The sequence below is a fragment of the Ictidomys tridecemlineatus genome, chromosome 2, assembly GCF_052094955.1.
Source record: "Ictidomys tridecemlineatus isolate mIctTri1 chromosome 2, mIctTri1.hap1, whole genome shotgun sequence".
In the NCBI taxonomy this organism is placed as follows: Eukaryota; Metazoa; Chordata; class Mammalia; order Rodentia; family Sciuridae; genus Ictidomys; species Ictidomys tridecemlineatus.
Genome location: NC_135478.1, coordinates 944,896 through 963,927, shown reverse-complemented (window position 1 = coordinate 963,927; position 19,032 = coordinate 944,896). Strand labels below are relative to the sequence as shown.

The window sequence follows — 19,032 nt, the reverse complement described above, 5'->3', positions numbered from 1 at the left end:
CCTGGCCTCACCTGTGCCCTACCTGTGCCCCACCTGCCTCACCTGTGCCCCACCTGTACTTCACCTGTGGCCCACCTGTGCCTTACCTCTGCCCCATCTCTGCCTCACCTGTGTGAAGAAGTCATCCTGCAGCAGGTGGTCCAAGTTGGGCCTCTCAGCTGGATCAGGTGCCAGGAGGCGGGCAATGAGGCGGCGGGCATTGGGCGACAGGTGGGCAGGCTCTGGATAGTGGCCATCACGGATGTTCTGGTACATCTCTGACAGGGATGCCGCCGCAAAAGGTGGGGTGCCAGTCAGCACTGTGTACCTGGGCCAGGTGGGGGCAGGAACAAAGGCACCCGTGTCCTCAGTTTGCTCACAGCTACCTGTGCACACCCAGCCATCCCTACCCACCTCACGCCCCTCCTCTGACACTCAGCGTGCACTCTCCCAGACCTGAGCTGATCCACGTGCCCCGGCCTCTCCTGTGCACGCTGCTCAGGGACTTTGTGCTCTACCTGCCAGCACCTGTCCAACCCCAGCGTGTGCACAGGCATCTGCACCCTGATCTTCTGTGCCAGCCACCTGCACCCACCTGTTCAACATCTGTGCACGCTCATTCCTCCCTCAGATGTACCTGTGCACGTGTGCCCCACTTACTCCTGCACACTCACATGACGACAGGTGCTGTCCCCTTGTGCCTGTACCTCCATAACTCTCCTCTCTCCACTTAACCTTCTCCAGTACCTGCCTTTACCTGTCCTTGCCCATGTGCATGCTCCCACCTGCCCATTGCCTGGTCCTGCTGAGGCAGTCCTACCCCCTGCCCCACTCACATGATGCAGCCCAGGGCCCAGATGTCTGATGGGCAGGAGTGCCCCTTTCTGGACACCACCTCTGGGGCCAGGAGGTTTGGAGTCCCGCAGAGCACCCTGGGAAGGAATGATGGGGGGTGGGAGGCTGGGGCCCCTTGCCAGGTTTGGGGCCTCCCTCACCTACCCACAGGGTCTTCTCAGGGTCTCCCACTCTCACCTGTGGCAGCGGCCCCCTGGCCCCAACCTGGTGGCCAGTCCCAGGTCTCCAATTTTCACCTCCATCTTCTTGTTGAGGAGTAAATTACCTGCCGGTGGGGAGGTTGCAGGGGCGTGAGGGGAGGACACCCTGCCACTCCCGCCCCTGCAGCCCTGGACTCACTGAGCTTCAGGTCTCTGTGCACGATGCGCCGCTGATGGAGGTAGCGCAGGCCACCGATCACGCCCCGCAGGTAGTAGCGCACCTCGGGCTCCGTCAGGGTCTGCCGCGCCTTCAGCACATGGGCCAAGGACTGCAGGTGGCCAGCCAGCAGCACACAGCACCCGGTGGGTACAGGTTAGGTGGCCATTGAGTTCAAGGGGCCCAAGAAGGCAAAGGGAAGTCCAACTTGGCCCAAGCAGGTATAGAGGACGGCTGGACGGGCCCAGGTGAGCACAAGGGGCACTTGGGAGGGCTCGGCGAGAGGTGGGAACAGGCAAGTTCACAGGGGCCCAGATGGCCCAGAGGAGCTTGAGAAGGGCTCCGTGACGGAGGTGAACCAGGTGAGTGCAGGTGTGCTCAAGTGGGCAGAGAGAGCTTCTGTGTGTCGGTGAAGTTTGAAGTAAGTTCAGCTGGGCCAAGGGGGGCAGAGCTAGGTGCAGGAAGAGTTCAGGTGAGCACAGGTGCATGCAGGTGAGCACAGGTGGGCATGAGTGGGTTTAAGTGGGCCAAGTAGAAACAATTAGGTTCAGGTGGGCACCGTGGCCACACATGAGCACAAGATGAGCCTGATGACCACAGCATGCACTGAACACAGGTGGGCACAGGTGGGCACAGGGGGTTCTTGGTGGGCACAGGTGAATGAAGGATGGACACAGGTGGCCATACATGGGCACAGGAAGCATGCTGATTGGACCGAGGACAGCGAATGCCATTGGCACTGGTGGGAACAAATGGACGAGGGGCGGGAAGCTGGCTCCCCCTCTGGCTCCCCCTCCCCCAGCACCTGTCGGCTGCAGTACTCCAGCACCATGTACACATGGTCACGGTCAGTGAAGTGTCCGTGGAAGGCCACTATGTTGTGGTGCCGCAGGCGGCTGTGCAGGGCGATCTCACGCTCCACCTGTGGGACGTCCCCACATGCCCGGGTATGAGGGGTGCCGGGGGATTCAGGCCACCAGCATCACCCTGCCCCTGGGGAGGAAGGGCAGCCCGCGCTGCTGGCGGGACCCTGGAGGGCCCATGAGGTGCTCACCTTTCCTCTGGAGGGAAGCCTCCCAGCCCGCGGCACCACCTTAAGGGCAAACACAGTGCTGGTGGACATGTCTGTCAGCTTGTAGCAGCGGCTGAAGGCACCCTGAGTAAGAGAGGGGTTAGCCTCTGGACTGGACAGGTGCACAGGGCGTGTGGACACGCTGGCCACACCTCTGAAAATGCAGTGCCCATGGAGGCACCGGGCTGCTGGGGTCAGGTGTGGCCAGTGCTCTTCACACACACACACACACACACACACACACACATGCTGGAGACAAATTGCACACGGCTCACACCCTCAAAGCTGGACCCATGACACGTGGACAGGCACACAGGTGCAGGCACACGCACGCAGTGCTGGGTGCATGTGACCCACAGACCACAGTGCAGCACCTGGTCCCCACACCCAGCACCCAGCACCTGCACACACCTAGAAACAGTGACCAGAGACCCAGCACCCAGACACAGACACAGCACAACACAGGACCAATACATGCCAGCCCTCAACACAGCCCACAGACCACAAAAGTACCTGGACACACAACACACAGGGGCACAAAACACCCAGATCCACAGACACATCCAGACCTAGACACCTACAACCCATAGAACACAACACAGTAGCTGGACACACAGCATCCCTACACAACACCTAATGCACCACACTGGACACAACACAGGAGCACACAACTCAACACCCCGACTCACACAAACCAATGTATGGACCCAAACGACCTGGGCGCACAAACGCACAGCGGGAGAAGAACCGCGCAGACCCAGGAGCACCGAGAAGTGCAGCACAGTCACAGACCTACAAAAGGCACCAGACGCACACCCCAGACGCGCGCTGAGTACGGGGTTCCCGCCACAGGATCGGCACTCCAAGCCCCAGAGGTGCACCAAGCCCCAGATGCCCAGCCCACTCAAGCTCCGCTCAGGACCCCAAACTCGCACGGATGCGAGCCACATGCAGAGACAAAAGCTGGGCTCAGGAGACACAAGCCGAGCCACACACCTTGTCCTGGCGATCGCGCGCTCTCTCCCCACCCTGCCTCGCCCCCGCCAGGACTCCGAGCCCGGCCCCTCGCGGCGGACTCCGGGTGCCCGGCCCCCACCTTGCCGATCAGCTTCCCGCGCCGGTAGACGCGCCCGGAGCTGGGGTCGCGCAAGAAGGCTGCCACTGGCTGGTGGCTCTGGCGCCGCCGCCTCGGCCCGGGCTCCATGCTCCGGCGCTGCGCAGCCAGCTGGCACCAGCCCGCGCCGCGCTCGGCCCGCGCGCAGTCGGGGCTCCTTATATCCTCGGATGGGGGCCGGGGCGGGGCCAGGCGCTCCCAGCCGCGCCACCTGCGGGCGGCAGATGCCGGGGCCAGGGCCGCAGGGGCTGGGGAAGATTCTGCCACCAGGGCAGCGCCCGCGCCCTGTGCGCGAGTGGGAGCCAAGCGCTGCCTGGACCCTTTTGTTCTTCCAGCCCTGCACCTCCTGGCGTCCTGGGAACTGTCACAGTGTCCATTCCCAGCCCCACCCCACCCCACCCGCAGGAAGCTGAGGCTCCAGGCCTCCCAGGGAAGGCGGCTGCCACGTGCGGGCTGCGGTGGAGTGCTTAGCCATGAGTCTGATTGTGGTCCTGGGGCCCACATGACACTGGCTTGATGGCTTGGGGCACTAGGGAGTCACAACAGGATTAAGAGTGGGAGAGAAGCCCAGTGTCTCCAAGGCTGGTGGGCAGGGGGAGTGAGACCCAGTAGGGGGACAAAGGAGGCAGGACTGGGGGAGATTCAGCACTGAGGAGGACCTGAGCGGACCCTGTGTCCTGGGCAGCCTAGCCGGGTGTCTCTGGGATGGCGAGGGGAAGGTGAGTCGGTGGCCGCTGGCCTTTCCTGGGCACCACCACTTCCCCTCACAGCCTCTGCCAGGACCCGCTGTGGCTTTCCGGGTGAACACCCAGAGCCCCAGGGTGCTCAGGCCACTTGGCGGGCCACGAGGGAGCAGTGGCCATGGACCGGGCAGCTGCCTGGGACTCCTTGGTGTTAATCCCCAAATGTTATGTAATGCAGTGGGGAGGGGTTAGCAGGGCTCCCTGTGGCTGGAACCAGGCCTTGGAATTTTCCAGAGACCAGATTTCAGAAGCAGCCTGGCCACTCCAGGGGGATAAGAGATGGCCGCCCACTCACCTGGTGTGTCCAATGAGGTCCGGGGAGTGGGGGACCCAAGGACCCGATATGTTTGATGGAGCAAGGTGCAGCTACCTTGGCAGGGTCCCAGTCTCGGTGCCAGGGCGGAGGACTCAAGGCCCACTGAGGAGCCCAGGTTCCCTGCCAGGGAGAAGCAGAGTAGCTCAGGGGCACGTGGGTCTGAGCCATCACGTCACTGGAACCCTGAGGCGCTTCCTTCCCTCCGCACCCCTCCACTGAGATAACCCAGTAGGTGCTGAGCACCTACTATGTGCGGACCTTGCTGCCCAAGACAGACCCAGATGGGCCCTGGTGCAGCTGAGACTGTAGAAGGAACTGCCAGGAGATGGTCTGAGATCTAACCAAGTGCCACAGAGGGATGGGAAGGCTTTGGGGGATCACAGGCAGCCAGGCCCTGTCTGGGAAAGGCTGGTCCCTAAGCTAGGTGCTGTTCTCAGCCCCAAGGGACTCAGACCAGAAACCCCAGCTCAGAGAGGTTTGTGCAAGCCCAGATCACCCACTGCAAGGGGCTAGACCTTGCCCGGAGTCCAGGCAGCAGTGGATCCACAGCCCCTGCCCCACGGCACTGCCCCTGAGGCCTCCTGCCCCAGCAGCCCAGGGAGCAGTGCCAGGCAGAGCCCTTGCTCCAGGCCCAGTTGGTGGGAATCCAGAAGTTTCCTGGGGGAAGAAATGAGAGTTCCTGGCCCAGAGCCCTGCAGCCTGCCCGTCAGCTGATGCTCGGCCCAGGCCAGTCCCCCTCCCCTCTGGCTGCCTCGGGGGTTCTCTGGCTGAGGCTCCGCCTCAGAACTGGGGACCTATCCTGGTCCCAGCCTGGCCCCTCTGGGCAGGGACCCCTCCCCACCTCCTTGACACTGCCCTAGTCCTGGTGGACTCCCTGCCCACCCTTGCCTGGTGGGGGCTCTGGGGGCCCCTGGGAGGAATCCCCAGCACAGCCTTGGCCCTGCCCAGGGCCTCTCGGAGACACTGGGGCCCAGGGGGACGGGCAGTGGGTCCTAGAGGGCTGTGCGGCTTCGTGCCCTGGATGCGCTCAGCGCCACGGGAGAGTGCGCCTCATGGGAGCAAGTTCCTCCCGACGCGAACCTTCCTACTCCACCGCAGAGCAACGGGAGCAGGGTGGTGTCAGGACAGGTCCTGGGGTGGCCCTGGAAGTGGGGGGCATGCCCCTGCCCGGCTGGAGGGGATGGGCCGCAGGGTCAGGACCAGAGGGAGACCGGCTCCTTCAGGCTCCTTTCTTGAAACCCACCTGGAGAGTGGAGTGAGCTGAGCCGCACAATGAAGAGTGGAGCCCCACCCACCAGGGTGCGGGCAGCCCAGCGTCCATCAGGGAAATGACAGCCCAGGTGGCCTGTCCCTATAACCAAGCACTCATCCGCCCACAGGAGCCAGGCCCCAACACACTGTCCTGTGGATGGCCCTGAAGACACACTGCTCAGTGACCTGTGCCAGCCACGGCAGGACTCAGACTGCAGGGTCCACCCACAGGAGGCCCCTGGACTCAGATCCACAGAGACAGGAAGCAGCACAGTGGGAGCAGGGCTGGGAGGGGACAGGAGCTTTAGGGTGGGAAGATGGAAAGTTCTAGAGGTGGTGGTGGGGACGGCTGCTCAGCCCTGGGATCGGGCTTCATGCCTCTGAAGCTTGCACTAAAGAAGGTGAGGACGGTGCATTTTGTGTTATGTATTTTTTGCCACAATAAAAAAAATGAAAAAGAGATATTTTGTGTCCCTCGGCGCCCAGCTGGGGGGCTTCCTGCACCCTCACTGTACAGAGGAGCCAGCAGGCCCAGCCTGTGGGCCGCCGTAAGGGGCCAAGTGGCCTCGGGCTGCCCGAGCCTGCATCCCCACCCCGGGGTCCCACCACCAAGGGGATGGGTACGGAGCCCTGCCTGGCGCCCACCCTGTGCACCCATCCAGGAGGCACGCCCAGGTCCCCCCCAGTCTCCGCTCTGCTGCCCTGAGATGACTCTTCAGACTCAGCAGATTTCTCAGGAGAAGCTCCAGGAAGCTTTTCTCAAAATACCTGCGGCAGGTGGAGGGGCCCTGAGCAGGCAGGGAGCCGGACTCCCGGAGGCCGCTGGCCCCATCACGGGGCTGGCACGGGGTCGGGCCACCAGGGCCCAGCCTCCCAGCCCCCTCCTGCTGGAAGCTGCCAAGGTGGGAGCATCTGGGGACGTCGCGCCCAGGGACGTGACTCAGCCCAGATCCGGTCCCCTTCTGTGTCCTGGAGTCCCACATGCCTGGACTCGTGAGCCCTCATCCCGGCCAGGAAGGTCCCCGGGGACCAGCAGCCCCAGCGGCAGAGGAGGCAGGAGGGGCCCCACCTGCACCAGCTCCGGAACCCAGCCCACCCCGTGTTGCAGGGACGAGGCCCGCGTGGCCTGGAGCGGGCGCCTGGACTCGCTGCAGCTTCTGGACCCCCAGGACCCCCCCTCTGCTCTTCCCCACCCTGGCTCTAGATCTTCCAGTCCTCTGGGAGCCTCCCTTCCTCCCCCCTCACCCCCCACACTGTCCAGGGGTGGCCTCGGCAACGGTGGTGCCCAAGCATCTTCATTTTGACTGGAGCCAGCCTGAAGCCAGCTGCTCCCCATCTCAGTCTCCCATGGCAGAGCCTGAAGCCAGGGTGCAGAGAATCAGCCGGAGAGCAGAGGAGGACCTGGTCACCACGGTGGGTCCCCGAGGCCCAGACACACCAGGGACCCTGGAGAACTGACCGCCGGGGACAGAGGCAGACAGGTCCACCGGCTGCTGCCTGCACTGGGCTGGGCTTCCCCAGTGATGTGAACTGTCCTGGACGCGGCTCCATTGCTGAACAGCTCATGCAGGAGGGCTCTGCTGCAGTGCCTGCTTGAGGGGACAGAGTGGCCCTCATGTCCTCCCACCCACCTCCCTGTTGGCCCTCCCACCCACACCAACCTCATTCACCTGCAGGGCCTTTGCACGTGCTCCTCCACCCCCACATGTCTGCCTTGCCGTGTTTTAGGACCCAGCAGTCAGGGGCCACCTTTGCCCAAGTGGCCACCACATCATTCTCTTGCCCTGATAGACGTCTGGGCTCCATTGTAACCTGAAATGTGCCCTATTTCTCTGCTGCTTTGGTTTCTGTCCACCAGGTTGGGAGCTCCAGCAGCAGGTCCTCAGTCTGACCTTGGCCCTGCCATGTCCCAGCAGGCCCGGCTCCTGCAGAGGGACACCCTCCCTGCAGCCTTGCTCCCACCCGACGCAGCATCCCCCTCCGTTCAGGGACATTGATGGACTCTGGCTGGATTCAGGGTGCTGCGTGGGCATCGGAACTGGCCAAATTCCCACAGGAATAATCCGTTTTCCATCCGGGTGAGTCTTTCTACTAATTACCAGAGAAAGAGCCCAATGTCATAAGGGACCCTGGGACAGAGAAAGGACATTCATTGGAGAAAAAAAAAAAATGACTGGTGAAACCCACATAAAGTGCCGGTTTAGATGACGCTGGTGGTGGTCACAGCTGCGGCCGGTCAGCCCTGCAGAAGCCCCAGCGCCGGCGCCTTGGTAGGGACAGATCAGGCTCATTTCCCGTGGTTGTCACGACAAAGGGTCACAACCCAGATGACCTGGGCCACATCAGGTCTGCTGACTACAGAAACAGCCCCCGATTTTTATCCCAGGTGTGGCCGGGAGAGGCCTGTCCCCTCCTCCAGCTCCAAGGCCAGCAGCAGAGCATCCTCCAGCCCTCTGACCCTGACCCTCCTGCCTCCTCTCAGGAGGACCCTGTGGTGACCCTGGGTGACCCCCGTGGCCTCAGGTTCCGGGGATCAGGACGTGAGAGCCTTTGGGGTGGAGGCCTCATGGCCTGCCCACTGAGGGTGCACGGGGACCCCGGAGTATCTTGGCAAACTCCCTGGGAATCTAAAATCATTCCCAAATAAACCTTCTACTTAAAAGGGAGAACTGGGAGGTGGTTCCAAAAAATCCAGACAAGTGGTGCTCAAGGTCCCACGACCCAGGGGGCCCGGCACCTCCTCCTGGTGTGCCCTGGGTCCACCAGGGACAGCTCTCCTCGTGCCTTCAAGGACTCGCTGGTTTTCAGGAGCTTTGTAAAGCCTTCCCACTGTCCCAGCACCCCAAACTGTAGGGCCCCTCGGCTTTCCGGCCTCCTGGGGGCCCGGCCCAGGGCTGGGCACCACCAGGGGAGACCCTCTCCCACTCCAGCTCTGTCATCCCTGGGTCCTGTCGGGGCCCCATCCCCAGAGGAACTCAGGACCCTGAGCACATAACCCCACTCAGTAGCCACACACAGACCCCCACGTGCTGTGCAGCCATCGCACCCTCAGAGCCTTCCACCACCCAGAGCAGCCCCACCCACTCGCAGTCCCCTGCCCCCGCACCCCAGGCCCCCGCCAGGCTCTGGACTCACTGAGCACCAGGTCCTCAGGTCCGTCCACGCTGCTCTGGGTCCCCTACTCCTGCCCTGGTCGAGCGCTCTGGGTGGCTGTGGGCCAGGTGTGTGCCTTCACCTGGGGTGCACCTTGGGCTGCGAGGTGGCACTGCTGTGCGCACGGGGCCGACCTCTGGGTGGGAATGGAGCAGAACTGCTGCCGGCTGGGAGGAGCCGCCCACCAGAGCCAGCCACACCTCGTCCCCAGGGCTCCTGCCCAACACCCTCAATCCCACTCAACGAAGGGACTTCGATTCTGGGTCAGGCTCAGAGACACATGGGAGAGGCACCCTGAGAGGCGCTCAGGGTTCAGGTGGGGAGGCGGAGCCCCCGCTGCAGGGGGCCCCACCTGTGCGCCGACCTGCCCTGCCAGGCAGGTGGCCTGGACGTGGAGCCAGGCGCCCGCCTTCAGACACAGTGCAAGGCCAGCAGGCCCTCGGCCCAGGGGGCTGCCCGAGTCGGCGCCTCATCTGAGGCCTGAGAAGCAGGAACTGTCCCAGGAGCAGAGGAGCCGGGGGATGCCGGTCCCATGAGACCGGGACCTTTCAGTTACAAGTCGCAGAGACTAAAGTGGCCACAGTGGGCAGAGCCAACAGGGGACGGCTTCAGGTGAGGGTCAGGCTAGACTCGAGCCTCAATGCCGGCCCATGCCACCTCCTGCCCTTCTCCCGCATCTCCCTGGGAGCACCTCTCAGGGTGGCCGCCAGCCACGGGAGCCCTGCCTCGAGGGTCTAGTCCAGAGCCGGCTCTCATCGCCCACAGGGGTCCCAGTCCCAGTCTGCAGCCAACCGTGACGAATTCCGGACACTCGGCTGGGACTCGGGTGTGGACAGGGAGCACACTCTGAGGGGCACGGTGCCCAGGAGCAGGGGGCAGGGCCAGAGCCGGCCCTCCCTGGCCTCGGTGGGCCTGGTTCCCCACCTGGGCACACCCCTGCCAGGGGCACTGAGGAGGAAGAGACCGGGGTCTAGGGCTACTTTTCTGTTGTTGTTTTGTCCTGAGATTGAGCCCTGCCGCTGAGCACACCCCTGGCTTTCTGGCCCCGGCCCAGGCCGACCTCGAACTTGCTGGAACTGCCTCAGCCTCCTAAGTCAGGGGACGACAGGCACGCACCTCTGCGCCCAGGGGGACCTGGTTCTGTACAGAGTTGGGCCCCCTGTCTGCTCAGGTCAACGTGTCCCGGGACCCGGTGGTCAGGCCCCCGGTCATGGGAGACCATGGGGTGTTGTAGGGGCACGGGGAGGCCACGGAGAGACCCCAAGATCTCCAGGGCCTTTCTCTGGGAGAAGGGAAGTTGCTTTTAACAGCACGTTGCTCTGGTACACTGAGGGACAGTGCCCTGGAGCAGGACCCCAGTGGCCACCGGCACCACCCAGGTCCTGCACGCGCCTGTCACCTCCCAAAGTTGCCTGTGTCCCTCTGCCATTGTTGATCCGTTTAGCAGTGTTGGGATGGAGCCCAGGGCCCCACCAGGGAGACGGGCACTGACCACCGGGCCACGCCCAGGGTCAGAACGTCCACCATAAAATCCACACTCCTGACACATTCCAAGAGGCCTGAGGTTCTTCAGCCCCAAGGCCGCGAGACCACAGAGGCAGCAGAGCCCAGCTGAGCCACCTGGTTGGGACTTGAGCCCGCAGCCTGATCCCCGTCCTGTCCTGACCCTGCCTCAAGGAGGGGGTCCCAGCTGGGCTCACCAGGCGTCCTGAGCTGGGGTCCAGGCAGGGGCGGGGCGAGGCTGGCTGGGAGGAGCCTGCTGGGATACACCCCCCCACCCCCCACCCCCCCACCCCGCCCCAGCCCCCTGCTGGGACACTGCTGAGCCCAGAAGCTGCCTCTGCACCTGTACCTGGTGCGAAGCCCACCCGGGACAGAGAGGAGCCAGGGGCAGAAGACCCTGGGCCAGAGGGGCAGCCCGGCTGACCCCACAGCCCAGGCCTCCTCAGGCAGCTGCAGTGGACTGGCCTCCATGATCAGGGAGCCTCTGGGGCATCCAGCTGCCCACTAACTGCCCAGGCCTCACTCCCGAGTCCCCACCCCAGGCCTGGGGCTCCCACTCTCCCTGTGCTGCTTTCTCTCCCCTCCTCTCTGGACCTCTGCATTAGGCCCAATGTCCCATGCCCCTCAAGGTCACCGCTGGCCTGCTCTGGTGCTGGTCCGGTCCATGCTCTGCCCTCCTCTCATTGGCCTGGCACCTGCCCCTCAGAAGCCCCGGGCTGCGGCCTCGGGGACCTGAGCTGTGGCCATTCTCCTCCCCCAGCCCAGCCTCTGTCACTCAGGCCCCTGAGCACCGGGACCGGGGACCCCACTGCAGAGCCCCACCACAAGGCTCACCCTGGGGCTCCCTGTCCCTCAGGCTGAGCTCCCCACTCTACCTGGCCTCAGGTGGACCTGCCGGCAACTCCCAAGCAGGGCTGGCACCACCTGCCCAGGCCCAGGCCGCCCAAATCAGGGCAGCCTCCGGTAGCCCCAGGCCACTGGGCAGACCCTGTCCTCATTCCCTTGGCCCAGGGCCTCTGCGTCCTTTCCTCTGACCTCTCTGTGGCTAGGGCCCCTAGCAGGAGCCTCCTGACCCCTCCCCCGCCTGCTGGAGCCTGGGCTCCTTCCTCCAAGGGTGGGATCAGAAGTCGGGTCCTGCCTTCCCAGCGCCTGCTGCCCCCGTGGGCCTGTGATGGGCCAGGTGTTGGAGCCGGCTGCACACAGGTGGTGCTTAATACAGGGCAGTATAACTGTTCTGAGGTGCTCGAGGATGGAGGGAAGACCGCAGGACCAGCGTCGCTCCGTGGCCCCAGCCTCGCCAGCCCCTCCTCTGTGGTGAGGGCCGGGGAGGCTGCAGGATGGGGGCCTGGAGGAGAGGACCCTCAGGCGAGTCCGGTCGAGCCCAGGGGTCAGGTCAGCCCCTCGGGCCGCCCGCCAGGGGGCGCCGCGGGTGTGGCGGGGAGCTGTGGGGCTGGCTGCAGGGCCGGGCGGTCCGCGCTGTCCCCGCGGGGCGGGGGCGGCACACAGACCCCCGGCGTCCCAGTCACCGCCCGTCGGCGCCCAAAGCTGAGGTCCGGCTGCCCGTTCTGGGCGCAGGCCCCGGTCGGCCCCATTGCCGTGATGGGGAAACTGAGGTTGGAGACGGTGCGGCCAGCGCCGGGGCCGAGGGACCTCTGGGACCCGGGTCTGGCTCGGAAGCGGCGACTGGCAGCCGGGGACGGGCTGGGCGGGCGGGAGGCGGGTGGGGCGCGCGGTGACAGCAGCGCCCGGGAATGCGCGCTGGGAGGGTCTCTCCGCCCCCCCCCCCCCCCGCCGGGCCACCGCGCTTCCCCGCGAGAGGGGCCCTGGCTGGGGCGCCCCGGGACCGCGGGAGCCCGGCGTGGAGGGTCCCCAGCACGGCGCAGGCGGCCGCGGGGGCCGGGAAGGGGAGAAGACCCCGCGGGGCGCAATCGCGGCGTCGGCAGGAGGGGGCAGCGCCCGGCCTCCGGACCCAGGGCTAGGCGACCTCGGTGGGGCACATTCTCGGGCCCTGATCGCGAAGCCCAGAATAGCAGTCCCGGGTGGGGGGTGGGAGCGGTCAGTCTGGGCTTTCCAAGGTCACCCCACCCTGGCGCCAGGACACCAGGCCGCGGCTCTGCGGGACCGGGGCTCGCTCCGGCAGTCAGTCCCCTGCCGCAGATCCACGTCCAGGCGCGCGCTGGCCGCGCGGGGGCGCACGGAGCCGCCACCCCTCCCGACCCCGGCCTGGGCGCGCCCCGGGAGGCCCCGGTGGGAGGGGCCGCCGGAGCTCCCCCCACCCGCACCTCGGGCCCCGCCGCTTCCGCTCGCCCTGGGGCCGCCCGGGAAACCTGGACACGCCGCTTGGGCTCTATGCAGCCGGTAAGTCCCTCTTCCTATCCTCCCACTATCCGGGCCCAACGCCAGCAATGAGGTCTACTCCTCCCCTTCCCTGGCCCCGTGGGACTCGGGGGACCGGGTTGTGAGGGCGATAATCCACGGGTACGCATGAGCTCTGTGGTCCCTCATTCTCAGGGAAACTGAGGCCCACAGTGATCTTGCCCCAGATCACTATGCCAGTAGTGAGCAGCCAAAACAGCCCGAGAGGAACCTTGGGAATGGGGGTCGGAGAGGGGGAAGGTTGTCTCTGTGGCCCCCATTTCCATCACCTAGACCCCACCCGGGGCTCGGGTCAGTGGGGAGTTGTCAGGAGGTCAAGCCCCTGTGCCTCCCGCTGCCTGAGCCAGAGAGGACAAGAGTCACTGCTGCTCGGCCCAGAGGGCGCGCAGGCCCTGGCCTGGAGCAGGCTGCAGCTGCCCCAGGTCCTCACCTCTGCAGTCACCTCAGGGTCCCGAGGCCCAGTGTCAGCACCAGGGGACTGGGGACTGAGGGCACGGAGGTGACCTTCCCCATCTGGGAGCTGAGGCTCACCTGTCTGGCCTCCCTCCTCCGTGCAGGCCATGATCTCCAGGGGAGTGGGCAGCAAGAGGCTGCGTCCCCTTGGGAGAGATGGCCCTGGGCCAGGTCACCTCTCCCTGTCCCTGCTCCAGCCAGCAGGAGGTCCATGCTGCTGCTGGGTCTAGGAGCTGGGAGCCGGGGGGCCCTGAGCCTGGGCCGGGCTCCTGACCAGCCCCACCCCGCACCCTCTGCAGGGTCTCACAGAATCATGGACTGAATCCAGGTGGTCCCCACGGCACAGATGGGGAAGCTGAGGCCTGGGGCAGCGGAGTGGCGGGCCCCTGGCCACACAGGAAGGTAGAAGCAATGATGAGGTGGGGGCGCCCCAGCCCAGGAGCCATAGTGCACTATCCTTGGAATGACTCCTTTACTCACCAAACATTAATTAGGCACCTACTGTGTGCATTATAATATACATTCAATAACAATAGCAGATAGTTTTGAGCACCCACCTCTGGATCCTACTTGATCCAACCAATCCCTCAAAACCCTATTATCATCTCATTTTTTTCAGAGACAAAAAGGGGGCTCAGAGAGGTCTGATTACTGTGTGAGATCACACAGCCAGCCAAGGCAGAGATGGGGTTCAGCGTCGGTCTAGCTGGCACCCGCTGCATCGGCACCCTCTGCCCCCTGAGACCCCGACCCTTCCAGAGCCTTCTGCTCGTGCTGTGGACCCTCCTGAACTGTGTTTTAGGGAGCAGCGCTCAGGTAAGGGGCGGGCAGTAGAGTCCAGGGCCGGACAGGAATGGGGACATGGCCAGCGGCGTGGGTTCACCAATTCTCCTCCAGGCTGACCGGCTTCTCTCTCCCCAAGTAGGGTCCGGGGGAGTGGACGCCCTGGGGGTCCTGGAGCCGCTGCTCCAGCTCCTGTGGGCGGGGCGTCTCAGTGCGCAGCAGGCGCTGCATCCGGTGAGCGGGAGCCACTGGCTGGCAGTGCTGGGGTCCCTGGCCCGCCTCTCCTGCCCGCTGGCCCAGCCCTGCGCCCAGCCCCTGGCCGCGCCCAGGACCTGCCCACGCATGCTGTGCCCTTTAATCCTGCTGATCCCGCTGGAATGCGGGTGGGGTTGCTGGGGGCGAAGGGTGCGCAGGCCTGGCCGGGGTGGGTCCCTGGGCTCTGATCACACGCAGGCCCATCCGCAGGCTTCCCGGGGAGGAACCGTGCTGGGAGAGCGGCCACGAGTACCGCGTTTGCCAGTTGCCGGTGAGTTCGGAGCTGCTCAGAAGCCCTCTTGCTTCCCAGACAGCCCTGCTACTGGGCTCCCTGGGGGCTGACCCCCATCTTTGCTCCCAGGACTGTCCCCCAGGGGCTGTGCCATTCCGAGACCTACAGTGTGCCCTCTACAATGGCCACCCTGTCCTGGGCACCCAGAAAACCTATCAATGGATCCCTTTCCATGGCGGTGAGTAGCCTGGCCTCCTGTGGTTAGGGAGGTCCAGAGTGAAGGACTCATTGCTGACAGCCAGAGAGGAACTTGAAGGGTTGCACAGAGAAGGGGCATTAGTGTTGGGGCTTTGAGGACGATGTAGGAGTTGGCAAAGTGAAGTGGGAAGCAGCACCGGAGAGCAGATCTGTTCTGCACAAGGTCAAGTGCCAGATTTGCAGAGGCTGGCCGTACTCACACTCATCGAAGTCACAGGAAACGTTGCTGCATCGAGCTGAAAATAGTGGGTTATATAACTGTGCCCGGGGCAGCACGCCTCCAGACTCCCTCCAGGGAGACAGGCAGCTTCAGCCTCCACAGGGGCAGGACACAGGAAGGCCTAGGAGGGAGAAGGTGCACCTTCATGGGCTGATTTTCTTTCTCTCCTCCCTGCTCCCCACCCCCACCAAGAGCTGGAGGACCCTGCCATGTTCCCACACACACACTGCCCTACCCCGGCCAGGTCGAGATCTGTTCCAGGCAGGGTCTGCTGGCCAGGCTCAGACGGGGGAGAGGGAGAGGGAGCCTGGGCAGGGATCAGGACTGTGTGTGTGTTGGTACCATGGATTGGACCCAGGGGCACTTAACACCAAGCCACATCCCCAGCTCTTTTATATGTATATTTCATTTAGAGACAGGGTCTCGCTGAGTTGCTTAGCGCCTCACTAAATTGCTGAGGCTGCTTTGAACTCAATCCTCCTGTCCCAGCCTCCTGAGCCCCTGTGATGACAGGTGTGCGTCCCTGCTCCCGGCAGGGTTGTGTGTTTGTGGGTGTGATGGAACAGCCCATTTCACCATGCTGTTAGGCAGAGGGGAAACTGAGGCCAGGAGTGCAGGGACACACCCAGGCTACACGTGACTTAGTACTGGACAGACACTTAATTGGTCACCTGCTGAATGAGTTCTGCCTGGTGCTGTATCTCAGAGCCCACAGGTGTCTGGAAAGCAGTAGGTGCTCAGTGAGTGCTTGTGGAAGGAAGGAAGGTACTGATGGACAGTACAAATGGACCCCTGATGTTGAGGCCACTCATGAATGAATCAGTGCACCCTGGGGGAGCCCCAGGTGGCCTTTGGTCCAGTCCAGGCTCTGCTGCAGCTTCCTATGTGGCTTTGGCTGAGTCTCTGGTCCTCATCTGCCCATATGATTGCCGGATGGAGCTTCGGTCAGGGGGACTGGAAGTCCGATGGAGGTCACTGTCCCACTCACTTCTGCCCCCAGCACCCAACCAGTGCGATCTCAACTGCCTGGCGGAGGGACACACCTTCTATCACAGCTTTGGCCGGGTCCTGGACGGCACCCCCTGCAGCCCAGGTGCGCAAGGCCTCTGCGTGGCTGGTCGCTGCCTGGTAAGGATTCGCCTGGCCCCGCCCACCTCCTCTCAGCCCCACCCCCGCCTCCTATATCCCGTCCCAGGCTCCGCCCTTTTGCCCCAAAGCCCCGCCTCGGGCCCTGTCCGGGCTGCCTCAGGCCCGTCCCTCACCAGACTCCACCCCAGGCTCCACCCCGCCCTCCCGCTCGGCCCCGCCCCTCCGCCCCGCCCCTTCCCGGTGACGGCTCCCCTCCGCACCCCGCAGAGCGCCGGCTGTGATGGGGTGCTGGGCTCCGGAGCCCTCGAGGACCGCTGCGGCCGCTGTGGCGGCGCCAACGACTCTTGCCTCTTCGTGCAGCGCGTGTTCCGTGACGCTGGTGACCGCCCTCCCCGTCCTCCCGGTGTCCTGGCGGGCACGGGCCCTTTAAGGCGTCGTGCGGTCCCGCTCCTATTGGGCAGTCTGTGGCCCAGCCCCTCTGGCCCGTCATCCTGATTGGCCGAAGGCAGACTGTCCCACCCTCCTGGAGCGCTGGAGCTCTAACCCCGCCCCCGCCCCCCCCCGACTGCGCGTCGCGCTCCCTTAACCCTCGAGTCGCCGCGCACCGCACCCACCCCGTACCCCTACCCTCCCGCCCAGGTGCCTTCGCCGGGTACTGGAACGTGACCCTGATCCCCGAGGGCGCCAGACACATCCGCGTGGCGCACCGGAGTCGCAACCACCTGGGTACCGCAGGGCCCGGGAGGGGACGGGGTCCCTGAGACGGTGGGGCCAGACCCCGGGAGCCTGGCCGACTCTTTCCTTGCAGCGCTCATGGGGGTCGATGGGCGCTACGTGCTCAACGGGAACTGGGAGGTCAGTCCGCCCGGGACCTACGAGGCTGCGGGCACCCGCGTGGTCTACGCCCGCGCCGCAGCGCCGCAGGAGACACTGCAAGCAGCAGGGCCCACCTCCCAAGACCTGCTCTTGCAGGTGCGCGCAGGGCGGAGCGGGAGGCTGGCTCTCAGGAGGAGCCTGGGCTTCGGGGCCTAAGGGCAGCTCCCTGCCCTGCGTGCCCCACTCCAGATCCTCCTGCAGGAGCCCAACCCCGGCGTCCAGTTTGAGTTCTGGCTCCCTCGAGAGCGCTACGGGCCCTTCCAGGTGCAGACGCAGGCCCTGGGCTGGCCAGTGCGGCAGCCACAGCCGCGGGAGGTGGAGGCTCGGGCCCCCATTGCTCCCCCACCTCTGATGCCCACCCTGGCCCCAGGTGAGGTGGGGCGGGCAGGGTGGGGCAGGCAAGGGGTGTGGCCTGTGCCCCTCACAGCCCCGCCCCCCACAGACCCCTGCCCACCCTGCCCTGACACCCGTGGTCGTGCCCACCGGCTGCTCCACTATTGCGGCAGCGACTTTGGTGAGAACCCTACCCCAACGCTCACCGGCCCCCCATTAACCTGACCTGACCCATTCCTCCCTGCTGACCTCTGACCCTGACCTGCTTACCCTTGATGGCTTCTTCTGACCCTAATTTTTTTTTTTTTTAGAATTTTTTTTTAATATTTATTTTTTAGTTCTCGGTGGACACAACATCTTTGTTGGTATGTGGTGCTGAGGATCGAACCCGGTTCGCACGCATGCCAGGCGAACGCACTACCGCTAGAGCCACATCCCCAGCCCCCTAATTTTTTTAAAATTATTTTTTAGTTGTCGGTGGACACGTACCTTTATTTTATTTTTATGTGGTGCTGAGGACTTGACCCCGTGGCTCACACATGCTAGGCGGGCAGCCCAGCCCCAGCCCCTTCTGACCCAATTTGACTCCTTGGTGTGATCACTAACTCTTCATGGATCTCTGACCTGACTGGACCCCAGGCCGCAGCCAACCCCAGTCCCCAGGGCTCTCTGAGGCCCCACCTGACCCTCAGCCCCCTCTTCCAGCCATGGCATGTGGACGGGTGGGCGGGGTGGGCGTCCAGCTGACTCACAACCCACCCTGCACACAGTGTTCCAGGCCCGTGTGGTGGGCCGCCACCGCCAGGCCCAGGAGACCCGCTATGAGGTGCACATACAGCTCATTTACAAGAACCGCTGGCCACTGAGGACTCGAGAGTATGTGTGGGCACCTGCCCACTGCCCCTGCCCACCACTGGCCCCCCAGCAGGAGTACCTGATGGCTCTCCGGCGTCTGGTCAGCCCTGATGGCACACAGGACAGGCTGCTGCTGCCCCATGCTGGCTACGCCCGGCCCTGGAGCCCTGCTGAGGACAGCCGCATCCGTCTGGCTGCCCGGCGCTGTCCTGTCTGAGCCCTTGGAGGAGACCTACACCACCCACAGCAAGAAGGACCCCATGAGGAAGCTCAGACCCCGCCTATTTCCCCTCTTACCTTGGCTTCAAGGGAGCTCAGAAATACCTACCACTTGCAGCGGTGTGATTCCCTGTCACAAACAGACAACCTTTGTGTGAAGTCAGATCCAGTCATAAGCAGGCAGGCACTAGGGAGGACGAAGTGAGACTGAGAAGACCCATTTCCCCCTCTCACCTTGTCTTCCAGGAAGCTCATCGCTATTTTACACTCAGAAGGTTTGTGTTTGTTTTCATCTTCCTTGCTTCACACTTGCTTAGAGACAAACATGTCACAGAGGATAGCAGGACATTGTAATGTATCCATTTCCCTGAGTACCAGGAAGCTCCTCCCTGTTTAACTCCCTAACACCTGTGCCCACATCTCTCAGCCGTTCACATACCCGTGCTTCTATATTCAAAGACACAGTCACAAGCCTGCATGCCCCTTAGAAGACATGCCTAACCAGGCACTGGTTTCCCTTTTTGCCTGGGTTTCCTCCAGTCAACAGGCTAGTGTCCACCTTTTTAAAAAAGTTTCATTTTGACACAGGCTGCTGGCCTTGAGCTTGCCATCTTTCTGCCTCAGCCTCTGGAGTCGTGGGGATTACAGGTGTGCCTTACTGTGCCCCACTCAACCTCTTTCTTATTCTTATTTATTAATTTTTATAAACACTTAAATAAAACAAGGCTCTTTGGTGCACA

The 19,032-nt window shown here is 63.9% G+C and overlaps 2 protein-coding genes across 11 annotated transcripts in view; one reads left to right on the top strand and one right to left on the bottom strand.

Annotated features, from left to right (window-relative positions):
• Plk5 (polo like kinase 5 (inactive)) overlaps positions 1–15,926 on the bottom strand; it is a 25,229-nt gene extending 9,303 nt beyond the window's left edge. Inside the window, exons 1-9 of one of the 4 annotated variants that reach the window (XM_078032777.1) lie at positions 15,592–15,926; positions 14,901–15,041; positions 4,416–4,556; positions 2,246–2,347; positions 1,997–2,113; positions 1,174–1,303; positions 1,012–1,099; positions 816–911; positions 109–307 (exon numbers count right to left, since the gene is read on the bottom strand). In XM_078032777.1, the coding sequence (XP_077888903.1) occupies positions 109–307; positions 816–911; positions 1,012–1,099; positions 1,174–1,303; positions 1,997–2,113; positions 2,246–2,347; positions 4,416–4,556; positions 14,901–14,906 (879 nt within the window). In that variant the 5' untranslated portion in view covers positions 14,907–15,041; positions 15,592–15,926. Of the gene's footprint in view, positions 1–108; positions 308–815; positions 912–1,011; positions 1,100–1,173; positions 1,304–1,996; positions 2,114–2,245; positions 2,348–3,359; positions 3,733–4,415; positions 4,557–14,900; positions 15,042–15,591 lie in introns of those variants that run through there. The other 3 variants (XM_078032759.1, XM_078032764.1, XM_078032771.1) reach the window with 3 other exon arrangements.
• Positions 12,135–19,032, top strand: Adamtsl5 (ADAMTS like 5). 7 transcript variants are annotated; one of them, XM_040290741.2, is made up of 13 exons: positions 12,135–12,701; positions 13,472–13,574; positions 13,916–13,988; positions 14,098–14,189; positions 14,421–14,481; positions 14,572–14,680; positions 15,921–16,048; positions 16,277–16,388; positions 16,649–16,735; positions 16,818–16,981; positions 17,075–17,255; positions 17,328–17,399; positions 17,989–19,032. In XM_040290741.2, the coding sequence occupies exons 2-13, from the start codon at positions 13,519–13,521 to the stop codon at positions 18,288–18,290; spliced, it is 1,437 nt and encodes a 478-aa protein (XP_040146675.1). In that variant the 5' UTR covers positions 12,135–12,701; positions 13,472–13,518; the 3' UTR covers positions 18,291–19,032. The 7 variants fall into 7 exon arrangements, with proteins under 7 accessions (XP_040146675.1, XP_077888990.1, XP_013216839.1 ...); XM_078032864.1 differs by lacking the exon at positions 13,472–13,574 and having other exon boundaries at positions 13,792–13,988; positions 14,409–14,481; XM_013361385.4 differs by lacking the exon at positions 12,135–12,701 and having other exon boundaries at positions 13,474–13,574; positions 13,792–13,988.